The sequence below is a fragment of the Chelmon rostratus genome, chromosome 3 (assembly GCF_017976325.1).
Source record: "Chelmon rostratus isolate fCheRos1 chromosome 3, fCheRos1.pri, whole genome shotgun sequence".
In the NCBI taxonomy this organism is placed as follows: Eukaryota; Metazoa; Chordata; class Actinopteri; order Chaetodontiformes; family Chaetodontidae; genus Chelmon; species Chelmon rostratus.
The window spans coordinates 14,252,002-14,268,736 of record NC_055660.1 but is presented as its reverse complement, the minus strand read 5'-3'; the positions used below and the strand labels follow the sequence as shown (position 1 = coordinate 14,268,736).

At 43.7% G+C, this 16,735-nt stretch overlaps 1 protein-coding gene across 1 annotated transcript; it reads right to left on the bottom strand.

Moving 5' to 3' along the window:
• Positions 1–16,735, bottom strand: LOC121625680 (calmodulin-regulated spectrin-associated protein 3-like). Its single transcript, XM_041963881.1, has 19 exons — positions 16,600–16,735; positions 11,938–12,215; positions 11,501–11,641; positions 10,173–10,259; positions 9,959–9,994; positions 9,359–9,406; positions 8,204–8,342; positions 7,627–7,766; positions 7,237–7,330; positions 7,100–7,151; positions 6,831–6,892; positions 6,712–6,742; positions 4,071–6,537; positions 3,845–3,966; positions 3,004–3,290; positions 2,790–2,889; positions 2,059–2,171; positions 1,821–1,939; positions 1–1,632 (listed from the first exon to the last, which is right to left on the bottom strand). The coding sequence occupies exons 1-19, from the start codon at positions 16,733–16,735 to the stop codon at positions 1,303–1,305; spliced, it is 4,782 nt and encodes a 1,593-aa protein (XP_041819815.1). The 3' UTR covers positions 1–1,302.

The following is a 16,735-nucleotide window of genomic DNA, read 5'->3' as shown; positions in this document are numbered from 1 at the left end:
TATTTTGTTGACTCTAAAACATTTAAGTTAAGGCGGTCCACCATTTTCAGTCAGTCTTGCGGTGTCATCACTGGTTAATATTTTTCTTTGCGGATGCCTGTAATTTCAGAAAGAGGTAAAAGAGGCTTGTGAATGAAAGATTTGATGCTTTGATTGATTTCTTTGGCCTCTGAGCTGAACCAATCCAGGCATTGGAACCCGTCCCTAACCAAGAGTACAACAATCCAGGTATTTCTGTTTGTACGTTTGGCATGACATGTCATCCTCAATATGCTATTAGTTGAAAACTGTTTACTTGGCATCTGACACTCATACGTGTACCCATTATCAACATAGTTTCATCAAACATTCAGGTTTCACTGTGATATTATTTTGAAATAAGCTTATACCACATACGATAAATAACCATCCATGCTGTGGTAATCACCTCTGAAAACCACTGACACATTTACAGATCTTTGCTGTTCACGGCTGCGCTCTACAGCGTATGTTTATGGCTATCTTTCACTTTGCAAAACAAATGTGCTTTAATCCACCTAGTGAGCGTTGTTGGTAGAATTAAACTTGAAACTCGTACAAGATAAAAGTCCTGCCAGTCACTCTGACACAAGAAGGCATTTTCTCTGCTGTTTGGCTTATTGTATAAAACTGGCGTTCTATTTGAGGACTTCTGCCCCAAGAACAAGAGAGGGAACAGACAGTAATCGTGTGTCTTATGGAAGTTAGTGTTTTTTTAAGAAACAACTAAGTTTCCTTTTCTTCTCAATGAAAAAAGTCATTTTTGAGTTTGTTCTTCAAACAAATTGGGGTATACTGTAACGTAATGAGACTTTTTAAAAGTAACTCTTCCTTGTGCAATTAACCATAACATTTTACAAAACCTTCCCCTGCCCACTCTGGATATGAGTGCGTCTCTGTTTGTGAAAAAAAAAAGTGCTGTTAACATTTTCATGCACATTACTTGGGAGTACAAATCATTTTTTAATGTTTTGTACTTGTAGTAAAATCCCAGGGCGAGAGAGGTAAGGTGTATGTATGCACACACACATGGCTAAAGGCTCATCTGTGTGCATGAAACTGTTTTTCAGACTTGACTACAGATTTCACTATAATTATAGTGTTTTCTTTTATGATCTGCCACTGTGATGTGTTATGTTCTTAACTTGGAAATGGCCGCCTTCTTAGTAATGCTTGCTCTCCTGCTTCCTCATCCTCCTACTGTATTTCACAACAGTTTTTACTATAATTGTAGTGTGATTACAATGTTTTTTATTGATCTGTCACTGTGATGTGTTATGTTCCTCACTTGGAAATGACTGCCTTTTTTGTAATGCTTGTTCTCCTGCTTCCTCCTCCTGCTGCTCCTCCTCCTCCTTGCCAAAGATGGCTGGGGATGGTGAAGGCGTCCACACTCATGCCCATGGTTTTAGAAGGGATGGCACTGAACTGCTTCCTGTCTGAACTGTATTTGTAGATGGACTCCACCTGGGTGGATGTAATTGTCCGTGGGCCCACGCCAGCCAACCGTACAAGCTCCTGGGAGTCGGAGTTCATGGTGTAAACGCCCCTGAACTGGCAGCTGGAATCACGGAAGAGGATGAGGAAGTGATTGGCAGGACTCTTCTCCATTTCCTGAGGTTGAAAGAAATAAGAAGTAAGACAAGGAAGAGTGACAAATATTGTAGTAGCTGTGTTTTAGTTTTCATCTGCTTGTGCCTACAAAGTAACAAAATTCACAACAAGATTTAAATGGTTAATGTCATTAATTTTAATGAAGAGGTACCAAAGTGGTTCATGGCAAAATAAAATGCATCGTATACCTCAACGATCTTGTTTTTTTGTGTTTCGTTGACCTTTCCAGCGAGGCAGCAGCGAGAGAGAGCGTTGTGAATGATGAATTTGTTGGACTTGAAGCTTGGTTCTTTGAAGAGCTTTGGACCTGTAAGTGCAAACACGAGCACATTCATTTATGCTAACCCATGTGTACAGTTTCAGGCATTTCGGCAATGCATATGAGTATTCAAGAACTGAGAGATACTGTACTGTGTAGTACTGTACCTGTGTATTCTGGGGCAGGTGAGGTACCATTAGAACCAGTCTCCCATTCTTTTTCTCCATTCTGATTTGCCAGTCTGCTTGGTGTCACACATCCTGCAGGCGAATCAGGACGGCTGTTGGAGAAATGTCAATGACAATGAATAGGCCATCACCTCATACTGTATCTGTATTACACTTGAGACAAACTTTTACTTGAGAAATCAATAATGGCTTTAGCGGTTATTCTCATTACATAGACTACATGCTAACAACTTTGTGTGTTAATCATAGCACGCTGTCAAGCTAATGTTTTGTATTGGCACGTTACCTTTATTTACCTCAAAGTTCAGCTAATGTTAGTATCTTAACATGTGCACCATTACTGGCAACATGCTAACATTTAGCAACATCACTAAAACCTAAAATTGAGTCTATATGATACAATTTAGCATGTTAGCATCAATTTCAGAGTATTCTGTTACGCTGCCATGAACTGAGGTGGTGCACAAGTGGAAATTTTGGCATGTTGGCTGTGCTAACATCAAGTCTTTCCGATGCATCTTCCATTGGATTTTTGTACCAAATCCATCCAGTTGTTGGCAAAATATTTCATCTTGGACAAAATGACTGGGCTAAAAAAAACTAACCAAAACTGACTGATCAGCACTACCATCTCCCAAGCCAAGCTATCATGGTGGCTAAAAACTGTGCAAATGACAGTAAAGAGGCAAATGACGAATGCAGCAGTGCACCTGCTGGGTTTCTTTGTGGGGTCGGCACATTTGTTTCCTGGCTCATCTGTAGCTGCCAGATTGAGGGATGAGTGAGAGTAGACTTTGGTCAATTTAGAGCCTGGAGAAACACATATATGAAGAAAAGGAAACAGCTTAGTCATTTAAATCATCTACAAACAAACAACACACAAGTCTGGATTAGTTGATATCTTTTTTCCACTTTTGACTCTACCAGTAGTTCCCTTGGCTGGACTCAGAGACAGCTGTGTTTCCTCCCTGGTCATGCTGCGAGGCCGCGAGCGGGTTTTCTTAGTGGAAGATCGTCCGTGATTGGTGGGTTTCTGCCGAAGCACTTTGTCCAAGTCATCCATGAGCCTGAGTTGTTGTCGCCGTGCATACTCCCCTCGTGTGAAATCTCCCCTGCGGGCTGGTGTAGCAGGAGGTGTGGGGGAAGGTGAGGTTGTGCCTGCAGGAGGTGTATTGGAGGGAGATGCCATTCTTTTGTCTGAGGATGCTGGTCTGAAACCAAGAGGAATTTGTTTACTTTTACATGGTGTAACAGTTGAAATTGTGGAATGTACCTTTAAGACGTATTGCTACGTTGCTAGAGGAATGATGCCACTAGGCGGCACCTTGTTTTATCCATGAGTTAGTTGAGCGGCACTCTCACCAAGGACGGATGCCAGCAACCGAGCTCCAGCTTTACTTTTCGCCTCTCAACTCAACAGTAACGTTAGGGTTTGTGTGGACACTATTTTATTTCATGTATGATGAGATAGTAGCCGTACAACCAGGCTTTGTAAGGTTGATGTGTGATTATTGTAATAAACGATGAGCATTGTGGAAACCTCAGACGAGTGTGATTGTGCACTTTTGGTCGTCTTCGCTGCTCCAACGCTCTCAAACACGTCATTAACCAGGCAGCACGGACCCAAACCGTTACAATGGGTATATGTCAGCTTTGGACTTATTAGTCCACAAATGTACAAAAGCAAAGTCTGCCAAGTGAAAAGTCTAAGCATGCAACTTGCAACTGTGTAAGCATGCACTTTGTGCAATCATAAATGTGTTACCTGTTTTCTCTTTCTTGTTCATGCCACTGTCTCCTCCTCTTCAGCTCCTCAGTTCTCTTTTGCTGTTTTTCCAACAGGAAAGCTCTACGCTGGGCCATCTCCCCCTCACTATGAACTTCCTCCTACAGCCACACAAGCACAGGGTCACGTATCCAAATGTCATGAAGGAATTAATGTGCATGTAAAACAAACTGTTTTCCTTCCACTCTGTTTTGTGAGCACTTACCGTGAAGAAGAATTGAATTCCTCCTTTTGTTCCCGGCTCATTCTGTTCTCCACTTGGATCCAAGGTTTCAGTCTGGCTTGTTTGTTCTCCAATGGACTCCTGTTGTTCTGGCACGTTGCCAGCTCCTGTGGCCAGATCCAGCTGTTCTATGGGATCCAGGGGTTCTGCAGCAGGTTGTCTAACAGGTTCCACAGCAGATTCTGTGTGGTCGCTCATAGAATCAGATGAGAACTCATGCCCTTCATCAGTTGGTTCATCACTGCCCCCCTCTGGACCTCCAAGAGATGACAGTGAGACCTCAATCAGACTGCAGGGCTTCCCTGCACCTCTCCTGCCTTCACCTCCTGCGCTGTACGCAGCAGAAAGGGACAGAGTGTCACTTTCAAATGAGCACTCAGAAGGAGCTCCAGAGCTGCTTCCACCAGTAGTCCTCGGATGATCTTGTCTAGGCTGTTGCAAGACTGGCAGCCCTCCTACAGCCTCCACCTCCTCTTGCTCCAGCTCCAGACTGAACTGAGTTGGTGTCTCACTTGAGCCTGTGTCTGAGGTGCACTCATCAGGCTGTGGCTGCTGGAAAGGCTGGGGAGACTCTTGAGGAGTCCGAGGCCCTCCAATTCGGAAGGAAGAGGATGTCTGAACCTGACACTTGCTGGGGGACACACGCCGCAAGTGGGGGAGGGTGTCCACATTCTGGGTTGGAGTCAAGACGCGGTTGAGTGGGGGGAACTTGAGTTCAGAAGGCCGTGGGTGAGGCTGATGTTGGGAACGTGGGTGGTGCTTGGGACTACGGGGAGTGGAGGAGGAATGGATCTTAGTGCGAGGAGCTGGGCAGGAGGAAGAGATGATAGTTTTGGGGGAGGTAAGAACTTGTGAATGCCGTGACGGAGAGGAGGCAGAGGGAGGATTGGAACCAGCAGGAATCATCCAAGCTTTGCTGGTACTCCTTGTGGGAGTCTTTGTAGGGGTTCTTGGTGGTGTCTTTGTTGGGGTGTGAGGAGGAGTTTTGGGTTGTGTTTTGGCATTACTTCTGGGTGTTGATTTTGGAGTAGTTTTCGGTGTATGTCTGGGTCTTTGGTTGCTCATGAGCTGCTGCTGCTGTTCGGTAAGTTTCTGCATGTCCTTCTGTAGTGACTGCAGAGCTTCACTCAGTTTTTGCACCACTTCATTGTACTCCACTAGGACAGCTTCACCACCTTTCTCTTTCTCTGCTCCTTTTTCTTTCTCTGCCCCTTTCTTACTTTCGATTGAAAATGTGACCTGCTTCTCTAACCGAGGTGGATTGGAAACAGATGGCTTTTCTCTCTCCTTCTCTCCACCTTTTTCTTTGTTGTTTTCCTTCTCCTCCTCCTGTTTTAGTTGCTCCTCCATATGCGTGAGACGCTCCTCCAGGGTAAGATTATCCTCCTCTACTCCCTCGCCTCCTCCCTCTCCTTGCTCTCTTTTCAGTTGAAGGAAAGCAGTTTTTCCAAGCCTCTGTCTGTGCTTGGCAAAGATGGCTTCAATACGTCTTTTTTGGGCTTCAATGCTTTTGCGTTTTTCCTCCAGACGAGCCCCCAATTCCCAGGCCTCGGAGCCTGGTTCAGGACTTCTGGGACCTGGGCTGTCCTGGCGGCCAAGTGCCCCTGCTGGGGTGGAGGGTGTATGTGGAGTGCCTGGGGTTGTTGGGGTTGGAGCAGAGGCTGACTCCTCCCCGGGAGCAGCGGGATGTCTTCTTCTGTTGTCTCGTCGCTCGGCAAAGCTTGTCAGGCGTGGACTGTTGCTGGTGCTGTGGTTTTCCTGGCGACCGTTACTGGGTCGAATATTACCAGGGGCGTTTCTAGGGGTATCATCCGATGCTTCAGAGGAGTCAACGCTGCCATCTCGTAAAACAGAGTCGTCATCACGTGACATGTCAGAGGTGCGTCCTGATCTCTCTCTCCTCTCACCCCTTCCTTGCCTTTTATTGTCACCCACTTCTCCTCCAACAGGTTGGCAGAGGACTCCAGAGCGACAGGGAGCAGAGCTACTGAGCTGGGGTTTATCCTCCTCTGGGGAGTGTAGGAAGAATCCAGCAGGGGCTCCTTCGGGACGTAACCTGGGTTCTGGCCTTCCTCCCAACACTCCTTTTCCTCCTTTCTCTGCTGTCCTTCCCTTCCTCCGGTCTTTGTTGCCAGGGGTGTGAACTACCTGTAGCGCCTCCTCGATGGTCGGCAGCTCTCCCAGTGGCGTTGTGTGTGCATAAGGGCCCCAGGACGAGCGCTGCGATGGTGCAGAAGCGCTGACCAGGTGGCTGAAGTCTTCTGGAGGGTTGTATGGGACATGAGTCATCCCTGCTGATGCCACTGGTGAACTCATTGCAGGGATGCCAGTAGTGAGGCTGTCAGTGCTGACAGAGCGAAAGACAGAATCTATTGGGTTTCCCATGACAATGTCAACATCACTGTCCAGCCCAAATGGGATGCTGAAAGTCACTGCTGACAGAGGACGACTGCAGAGAGGTGGATGACGATGGAAGGATGGACAAATGGATGGGTTGTGCCAGTCAAGAATGGAAAAGCAGAGACCACAGAAGCCAAAGTAAGAAGATTGAAAATTAAGATAAAATATGAATGCAAGACAACATTTACGACTGAAATCACACGAAGCTGTTAAGTATAACTACCTGATTTGTTTCTTTGTCCAACTTTTGTTTTCTGGAAGGACAGATATAAAGAAAAGTCTATTAAAGTCTATTTTGGTGAAATCTGTTCAACTAAAAACATTGTGCACACAATTTCTTACCTGGTGACACTGGGGAGGAGATGGGCACAAAGGGCTGTTTGAAGATGAAGGAAGGAGACCCACTGAAACAGAAAAATACAGCTGTTCATTCACAACTCTTTCATGAAAGAAAATGTAAAATTCTCTAACAGGTTTTGGTTCGATAAATGTTGCTGTTGTTTAGGTTCAGATTGGTTTAGGCCAGATTCCACATCAGACTGAGGCTCATAAATAACTTTTCTACCTTTTCGACCATTTTCATGCCGGTGGTATGACTGGGATGCCGTTACCTGTTGTTGTTCCCACTGACGGGACTTGTGCAATCTAGTAACCCCGAGACATCTGAAAGATACGGAAAAAAGACAAAGACTTTTAATCAACGTAACAGCATTGAAATGTTCTCATCAACGTACTGGAAGTCACACACCTGTGAGGTCGGTGGGTTGTATGGGCTCGACAAATTCAGGCTTCTTAACCTCAAACCACTCCAGCAGCTCAGCCATGAAGCTCATGATGTTCAGCTGAGGAAAAAAGGATGCTGGGTTACAATGGAAAGCGCAAAAGGATGCCAACACCTTAAAGAGTAACCACTCCCAGGCTGACAGTTGTACTTGTGCTGCAATCTAGCTGCTATGTTCACACCTGTTGCATCCAATAAATTAGACCCTTTCAAGTCAGTGCAACGATGCTTTTTGTCCGTAGAGGATTTATTGTGGCGTTGCCTTTTAAACACTTACATGCCTTTCTTTCCATCCCTACATCCACCTCTCGCTCCTAACTGTACAGACACGTAAATATGAACAGTCATAATTCTTACATGCAGAGCCGGTGGAGCATAGAGCAGGTCCTCCACAGCGAGGGGGCAGCAGCTCTGTAAACTGCTCTCACAGAACTCTTTGATCAGCTGCAGGTTGTAGAGACTGTCAGCCACAGACATGGTGTCCTTCAGACACACATCTGGAAGAAGCAGAGAATAACACATAAACATTATATGTAGTAGCAATGTTTGTGTATGCATGAGTCTGTTGGCGGCAGCTAATACTTTTTGACTCATTGTAACTCATTTGTAACAGATGCTATTTGAATATAAAAATGCTTTGTAAATAAGATTCACTGAATTACGGCAGCATAACTGAAATATGAAACATGAACTGCAAACTACTATCAAGAGTCCAAATGTTGGTACAGACACAGTAATAAAAAAGTTCTGAGAAATGCTTTCCCAGTGAGGATCTATTCAAGATGCCATATTTATTGGAAACCATATTTTAAATGATGGGACCATCTTTTCAGCTGTTAAGTGTCCGGAAGCATACATCAGATAATGTACAAACATAAATATTTAATCATCAATGTGTATGTGTATGCATGTGTGTTTGAGTACGTGTGTGTACCCTCCAGAGGCAGCAAGCTGGAGCAGTAGAAGTGCAACACAGCAGCTATAGCGCAGCCATTAGACAGATCTTTGACCGCATAAACCAGAGGGAAAGTAGGAGTCAGCTTAGACTGCACTTTGTCCTTCCTATAGCGAATCTAGTGAAGAGAGGGAAGGAGGAGGATGAGGAGAGAGAAGATGGTAAAAAGAGGAAGAGTTTTGCAAAGACAAGTAGGAACCAGAAACAGCAAAAGGGCAAGTGAGGGGAAAAGAGGAAGGATCGTCAGGCAGAAACAGAAAAATTACAAATATGAAAGCAGATAAAGGATTCTGTTGTGTTTCAGAGTTAGAACAGTGACAAAAGAAATGTAAAGCCAGCCAGGACTGTCCTTCTTTCAGACTCAAACTATGACACCAGCCAAACTCCAAGAAAATTGCAGAGAAGAAAACTCACAAAAACAAAGCGCAAGACCAGCAATGCCTCAATTAAGAAAGATTTGCGCACACGCACACACAGACACACACACGCACACACACACCAGAAGGTGCAGTGCAAAGACTAAAGAAAAATTTAAAAATATAGAAAAACGTCAGTAATTATAAGTGAAAGTGAGGACGTTTGTCCTCCGGTGTCCATGCATCAGAAACAGGCACTGACGATACTGTGAGCTTTCAATTCTGATCAGCTAAAAAATAAATAAAATGAATAATAATCAGAAAATTGAATTAAAAATGATTCTGTACCACTGTTGATGTGCACAAGAGATAAAAATTCACCCAAAATAATCCAAAACAAACAAACGCTGCATGTGCATCAAGTGTAAGTTATGCTGAATGATGCTACGCAGCCTTGTTGGAGGAGGACAAAGGTGAAAAGTTCAGTAACTTCCAGTCTTAGGATGCCTCCTAAAACATGGCTTTGTAACATGCACTTTAAAGGAAAGCAGGAAAACAACATAAATATGGATAAACACTGTTAAAAGTTAATGAGTTTTAATTGATCCATCCAACCTCGGGGTTGGAATCGTGATTAGTTTGCAGTCTGTCAGTCATTCAGTCAATCATTGGTCGACAGCGCGGACAAGGTGTGGCGATTGGTCAGTCTGTCAGTCAGTCGTTGCTACGGGAGACGTGGAGGATGGGGGTGAGAAAAGAGCGAGGTGTTATACGTTACCACTGGCGGCTTATTCCCCGACTCCTTCAAACAAAAAGCGATAGCATGCTGGATGGGGGATGGCAGAGAGAGGGAAACAAGCATAAATGACAAGGGGGCCGGTCACCATGGGAACCGCCACACCACAAAGTCACATGGCACTGCTCAGGGAGAGAAGAGCGACAGGAGAGGAGGAAGAGGAGGCGGAGGAGGAGGAGGAGGATGGGACAAACAAAGGGGGCGCACAGGTAGTTTAATAACCAGCGAAGGAAGTAATTTCACCTCCCTCCCTCCTCTCCAACATCTCCTTCTCCCCCCTCGGCTCTGTTAATCTGGCCAGTTTGGGATGAAACTGATGACCGAACATAAACACCCCAGCATCCAAAACATCATCACTTAATAATAATAAGCAGTTACAGGACATTATCAGTGGCATCTAACTGGTCAGTTGTAAAAGTCAGCAGATATTTAAATGACATAACGGTCAAACACAAAGGCCCTGTGTACTCATAATGGGACAGATAAGAGTTATGTGTGGCATTTCCAGCAGGCACAATAATGTCAGCCATAGCAGATGGACAGATTCAGAGAGATTCAGAGACAGGAGAAGATCACACTTACGGGGACTAGTTTCCAGTACCAACGGGTGGATTGAGACTGCCAGAGAGCAACGCATGAAAGAGACAGACCAGGGGGAGAAAACAGAAGCAGAGCAAGGTCGATGTTAGAAGCTGCAGCAACACAGCTACAGTATGACAGACAGCTGCTTAATAGCAAAACAATGAGCGCATGTGTCTGTAAGTGTGTTGTTGTTGGTGGTGGTGGGGGGATTTACCGCGTCCTGAGCAGGCTGAAGGTCGGTACATGTCTGCGACTTGGGGGGCTCTTCTTCCTCTGTGCTTTCTCTGAGCTTCTGGTTCAGCTATACAAGGTTAAAAGGACAGGTTCACTGTTGTTCCACCTTATTAAAATAGAGAGGACACGAATCCCCCCACTGTTACTGAAGACACTGTTGCAGTCAAATAATGAGACACAGGCAGGCACAGTGTCCAGCTCCTCACTTGCTGCACCTGATACAACGACTAAATTAACACATTACCAAAGATAATAGTGATGAATATACACAGTATATAAATATGAATATATATTAATAGGACAATATAGCAAGTAAAGTGGTACCATGGAAGGAAAAAAATTGAGAAATAATAAAATTAACAATAGAAAATTGTGCACTGTCACATCCAAGTAGGACTTATGTAATTGTTTTTGCATGTTAAAACATTAATAATCATGCAAGGAGCAAATCATGTTTGTGAAACTCAGTGTACTTCTGCAGTTCTGGATTATGCTTTTCTCATAAACCATAAAAAGTTCACATGAAGTGCTTTCTATCAGGGTTCATTAACCATTTCTCTTAGTTAGATCCACACCAGAAACTGAAAGTTTTGCACAGGGTTCATGCAGCTCGAGATTAAAATTCAAGCACTTGCAAGGTACCGAAACCAAAAATTTCTCGACTCTCACAGCCTTTACCAGCACATCTAAATTACTACAATAAATGCAATTGTGAAAAAGTTCACAGAATTCCCTGATACTTAATGTTTATTTTACCAGCAGTTCAAATTAACTTTGATTGTATGTTTTGATCAGGATTTCTTTAATGCTCGCTAATTTCAGCTCTAGGAGGCAAACAAATATTATGATGGTAATGTTCTATTTCATATATGAAAGAATTTTGGTTTGCACGCGTGACTGTGGAGATGAAAATCAAGCATTTTCAGGGAGTATATTTGAGTTCAAACATATTCCTAGCCTTGAAAATTATAATGGTAAAAGTTAAGCATTTTTCAAGACTTTGGACAAACCCTGTTTGTTTAATAAAGTCAGAGGAAAAAACGGCAGAAAGCACGATTTGTGATTATTTTCTAGTAGAATCTCTGGGTTTGCTGAGAACTTCCAGAAAGCGGATGTGAAGGCCTAAACAATCCGAGCGAGACGCTGCAGCAGAGCGATAACAACGTAAAAAACGTTCAACCACATTTTAATGAGGTCTCAAGTGAAAAGCAGCGGACCTGTCCTTCAAGTCAAACAGCTATTTAAATGAAGAGGGTGGCAACCACTGAAAGTGATAAGAGCATTGTTGCCATGTCTCTGTGGTCTTACCCTGTTGACCCAGAAGAGCAGAGCATTCTCCCACGGAGCCCCGACACCCATCTGCTCCGCCTCCGCCGCCATCTTCACCCTGCCCACCGTCTCTTTGGCAGCCAGTGTCATCAGAGCGTCGATCAGGGCCAGGTGGGCTTTCTGCACCAATCACAAGAGGGACAGTTTGACCTCCTGTTTCTAAACACACACTGACAGATTAATCAAGCCTCTTCTACTTTGCAGGTAAGCAATCTTCATTCCACACAAGGTAAACTGGACCAACTTCTGCTTTGGAATTAACTGTACTGTTAATTCTTGTTTACCTGCTTATTACATAGTACTTTCTACTGTGGTATTTAATTGAAATAAACACCTGAGGGCCAAATCCACTGGAGATCAAAGAGGAAAGAAGAGCAAAAATAAAAACTTGACCACACACAAGGCAACACACCCACCGTCTTGATGGGGACGTGTCGCAGGTCCTCCTCGGTGACGTCTGCATCCTGGACCTTTGGTGTGAAACCTTTCTTAATGAGGAACTGCAGCAGGGCAGAGTTGTCGGCTGGAGACCCCTGTGACGCTGGCAGAGAGACCCCGTGCGCCTGGGCCAGCAGGGCCTGGGCTCGGCAGTAGATCTCTGGGGAGAGAAGCAGCTTGGAGACAGACGGCTTCAGGTGCTCTTGTTCATACTGGTCCTTGTAAAGTGGCTCCCGCAACTCCACAGGGACATTTTCTGAGAAGGAAAAGAAGACAGTCTCGTTGAGTTTGACTGGTTATGTCTGTCACTTTGGTCCAGACTTAAATATCTAAAATATTAGATGGGTTGCCATGGCAATTGTTCAGACATTCATGGTACCAAGAGGATGAACTGACTTTTTCAACAGACAGATCTGACTGGTGCCCAGAGGATGAATCCTGATATATATTTTTTTGCTCTGCAGGTCAAGTTTTCACTTATTTGCTCTAACTACATCAACCTCTTCTTGATGAAGACATTCATGGTTCCCAGAAGATGAATCCTAAAGACTTCTGTTTAGTGCTAATTAGCAAATGTTGGCATGCTAAGATGTTGAACTAAGACACAGTGAACATCATACTTGGTTATCATCAGCATGTTAGCATCATGGATGTGGTGAGTGTGCTGTTAGCAAGCTAGCATTTAGCTCAAAGAACCTCTGTGCAGCCTCACAGAGCTGCTAGTATAGCTGTAGACTATTTGTCTGGCAAACATATTGGAAGAAAAACAACCTCAGCATTAATATTTCAGTGGATGACGTAAGTTGAAAGAGTCCACTTGATCATTATCTACAACAGGAGATAATTATAGAGTAGAGGAACAAGTTCATCTACTAAATGGTGTTTTCTGAGCTGCATGTGAGGAGAAACCATGAAGTTTTTGGTGCACTTGTAGACATTTCTTGCCTTCCTGCAGATATAAGAGATGGGAAAATGAGTCAGCTCCCCTGCATTGTTCTCCTACAAAGAGGGCAATGTGGGGAATTGCTTTGTCAACAAATTGTCCCATGTGGAAAATGATACAAAAGTGGCTGCTGCCAAGAGAGTGCAGCTATATTATCTGTTCTGGAAGAGAGAGCTAAGGAACTACTGGATAAAAGGGAAGGCGTTTTCCTACCAAGGAAATTAAGTGACAGTTAGCGACAGCGTCTGACTGCAGGGAGGCTGCAGGAGAAGATAATATCATCATCTGCATGAAAAGCTCAGCTATGTTCCCCAGACAAGTGTGTGTTCAGCTCAGACCACTATGAGTGGGTCATTTCATAGACACACACACCGTGGACATAGAAACACACACTTTCCTGGCTGACCCATATTCCAACTCTGCAGCCTCTGGAAAGCTGCACAAGGAGTCGGGATAATCCTGCAGATTGGAGTGGACGTCTTAAAGGGAAATCAGAGTCTACATCTCTTCCATTTACTACTGCAGTCAGTCCTCATTCCCTCTAAGCCTTTACAATTTCTCCTCCTTCATCTGTCCTCACACATCAAACTCGTAATGTGGGCTACAACTCCTCTTTTCTTTCTTTCTGTAACCTTCTGTTGTACCTGATGTAGCTGTAACTCCTTCTTCCCAGCCTCTCATCCCTTTCTCTGTGTTGCTCAAAGAAGAGAAATTACTACAAAAGCACAAACTTAAAGTCTATAACAGTCACTACATAGACAACAGTTGAAGCACACACTCCACTGCAGCGTGACACACACTGTTTGGGGTTAAACCCTCGCCTTTCACACACTGCAGGGCTAAGAGGAAATAGGACTACCGTCACCATGGGAATGGTGGAAATGGAAGGCAGCCATTCTGTGCCGATGACAGCAGAGGCAATGAGACTGGACTGCAGAGCAGAAACCAGCTAACCCATTTAACATGAGCACTAATTCAATTGGGGTAAAAAAAACAGAAACAGGCCTGTGCAGCTAAAACAGCACAACAACAACTGTTACACTGCATGGATTTCATGAGTATCAGGTGCTAGAAATCACCAAAACATGTTGTTGACAAGATAATATGATCATTCAGATCTTCTTTCCACACATGGAACACATATTTGGTGATGAAAACCACTTGGAGTTATTTTCTAGCTTAGTCTGTTAATGGTTCTGTCTATAAAATGTCAGGAAACAGTGAAAAACTATAATTTTCCAGAGCCCAAGTTGGAGTTGTTTTATCAGACCGTCAGTTACAGATATTCCCTTTACTAAAGCTGCAAATCAATTCTTTGGAGAAGTTCCAATCAGAGAATGTAGAAACAATTAATCGTGTATCAAATATTTGCCAATTAATTAATTAAGATCAAATAATTTATTAATAAACTAATTGTTTAAGATACATACACACACAAATAAAAACTGTTTTTCTATGCAGCTTGGCAACCTAAACCTGCAATGACTGTTTTTTGGGGGGGAGCAGCAGAAATAAGATGAGTGTAGATCACCAACATATTGATAAAACAGGGACACATTAGCATTAATTTGGAGTTGTGTGTCTGGCCCCCTGACTTTTAGCTCTAATTTTGGTCTCCACCAACTGGAATAAGTACGTGGCCCTTTAGCTGCTTTGTTTACTGACTAGTTGTTGTCATTTGGTGACATTGTGATATCTGTCAAAATAATTGCAATGATTTGTTTAACGTATCTTGCAGCCCTTGCAGTTTGTGCACAGTGAGGCTGAAAACACTGCTTTAAATGAGAGCTGTGAGAGTCAACAAAACAATAAAAAAATTAAAATATAGAGCTGGAGAAACAGAAAGCTACAAGTTGTATATCTGTGCGTCATTGCACTCCTGTAGGAGAGATATTTAATCTCAGTGGGGTCATTTCCTGCTTAAATAAAGGTATAAAGCCAGAACAAGTCCTGGAGTTTGACGGCGTGAAAAGACACAAAAAGGCTTGTTTAATTCTCATTATGCTTATAAGTGACTTGGAAAACATGTCCTCAAAAATAACAAGAAACCAGGACGAAATGTCACTGACAAAGCTATTTTTTGTGAGAAGTCGTCCTCTGGCCATGTCAGGCAGAATAAATCTCATCTGAATCAGGAGTGCGTGTCGAATCCCATGTGTGGTTTTATTAAGGCTATTTTCTTCCTGGGCTCCATTAAAATTCAATGGGGCACCCAGTGGGCATTTTCCAGTTTTACAGACTACAATGAAGCCTCCCCGCTGAGAGGTTTTCAGCTCATCTCCCCTGCTGTCCCACTGACTGGCAGATCGGACACAAATATAACATGAAAGTCTGTCTAAAGCTATTACAACAATAAAGAAAAAAACATGGACTGTTACATAAAGAGTAACTATGCAACTTTAAGCCTGCAGCATCACCTACAGAGTGACATCACTGTGTTAGTTGGCTGAGCCTGAACATACTCAGGGCTGATTTGTGACATTTGTACCCCAAACAGAAACAACGCTGAAACAATTAGCTGATCAACACAATTATGATCATTGATAGATTGTTTTGGTATTATTATCTATTATCAATATTGCCAAACAAAGTCACCAAATATTCCAATCAATGTATCTCAAAATTAGGAATTGGAAGATGTGATTTGGGGCATTTTCTCATTTTTTTAATATCTTATTTAAATACATACTACTTCATACTAATAAATACACTATGTGTATATATACGTTACTGATTACTAATAGCTGTTATGGCTAGTGACAATAATCATTAGATGCAGCACCCTACAGCATGATGTCATCCACTACAACATCACCACCAATTATTAGACGGTGTCAACAAAACTTACACATTAAAAGCCTTTTGAATGTGCTCTTCATTAAAATTATACCACACTGGATTACACATCTGTGCAGGTTTACTGATCTCGTGCCTTTCTATACAATAGCGCACCTGCTGTATTTTGGCCACTCAAAATATACAGAACAAAGCTGGCAGGAACAAATATGCTTTTACATCGCAAAATATATCTGTGAGCTTGTTCTTAAATGCTCAAATTAGATGATGCATTCGCAGCAGTTGCCACCAAACACGCTCCATTGTCTAATAAGAGCCACTATGTCACCTTCAGTGTGCTGCCACGCGCTATAGCTCAGCGTGCGTGCGTAACATTGACACAAATATGCGGTCTTGACCCATTTTCAACCGGCCCCACACATATCACCGGCCTCTACCTTTTTTTGCAGACGTTTCATTCAGTTGTAGGCTACGACTTCGTGTTTCTCTGCAGGTTATATTTGGGCTGGTGGACCCCTCCACAGGCCTGCCCCACTCTGACAAAAGGCTTTGTTGCATTGCAGCGATGACAGCCTCCAGTTCCTCCATGCATCACGCATCACTGAGGAGATTCCTCCTGACAAGCCTCATATGCATGTCAATAATTGGCTCCTTAACTGTAACATGGTAACCTAAACACAGTGTTAAAGCCGCACAGCACACAGAGGGGCGAGCGCGTTAACTATAAGCATCAGTGCAGCGTGTGATGAGGATGGATGCTGTGCAGAAGGATGCTGGAGGTTCCCCTGAGCGCGAAATAAAACAAGTCTTGACTCAGAGCTCCATATATAGCAGGATTAATTATTAAGCGCCCCACCCAAGCAGCGCCGAATCTGTACAGCAAGACTGGACTGGAGTCTACCTGCGGAGCCGTACGATTTCGACAGCAGCCACCGGACGCTGGCGCAGATCTTGGCCCGGTTGAAGTCGTACTGGTCCAGCGGTTTGATCTCCGGCACCGAGAAGGTCTTCTTCATCGCGTTGGGAGAGTCCACCAT

Coding starts and splice junctions, on each gene's coding strand:
- LOC121625680 (XM_041963881.1), bottom strand. CDS start 16,735: ATGGTGGACTCTCCCAACGCGATGAAGAAGACCTTCTCGGTGCCGGAG. Junction 12,216..16,599: donor GAAATCGTACGGCTCCGCAG/GTAGACTCCAGT, acceptor TTTCCTTCTCAG/AAAATGTCCCTGTGGAGTTG. Junction 7,331..7,626: donor ATGCTCCACCGGCTCTGCAT/GTAAGAATTATG, acceptor TTTTTTCCTCAG/CTGAACATCATGAGCTTCAT.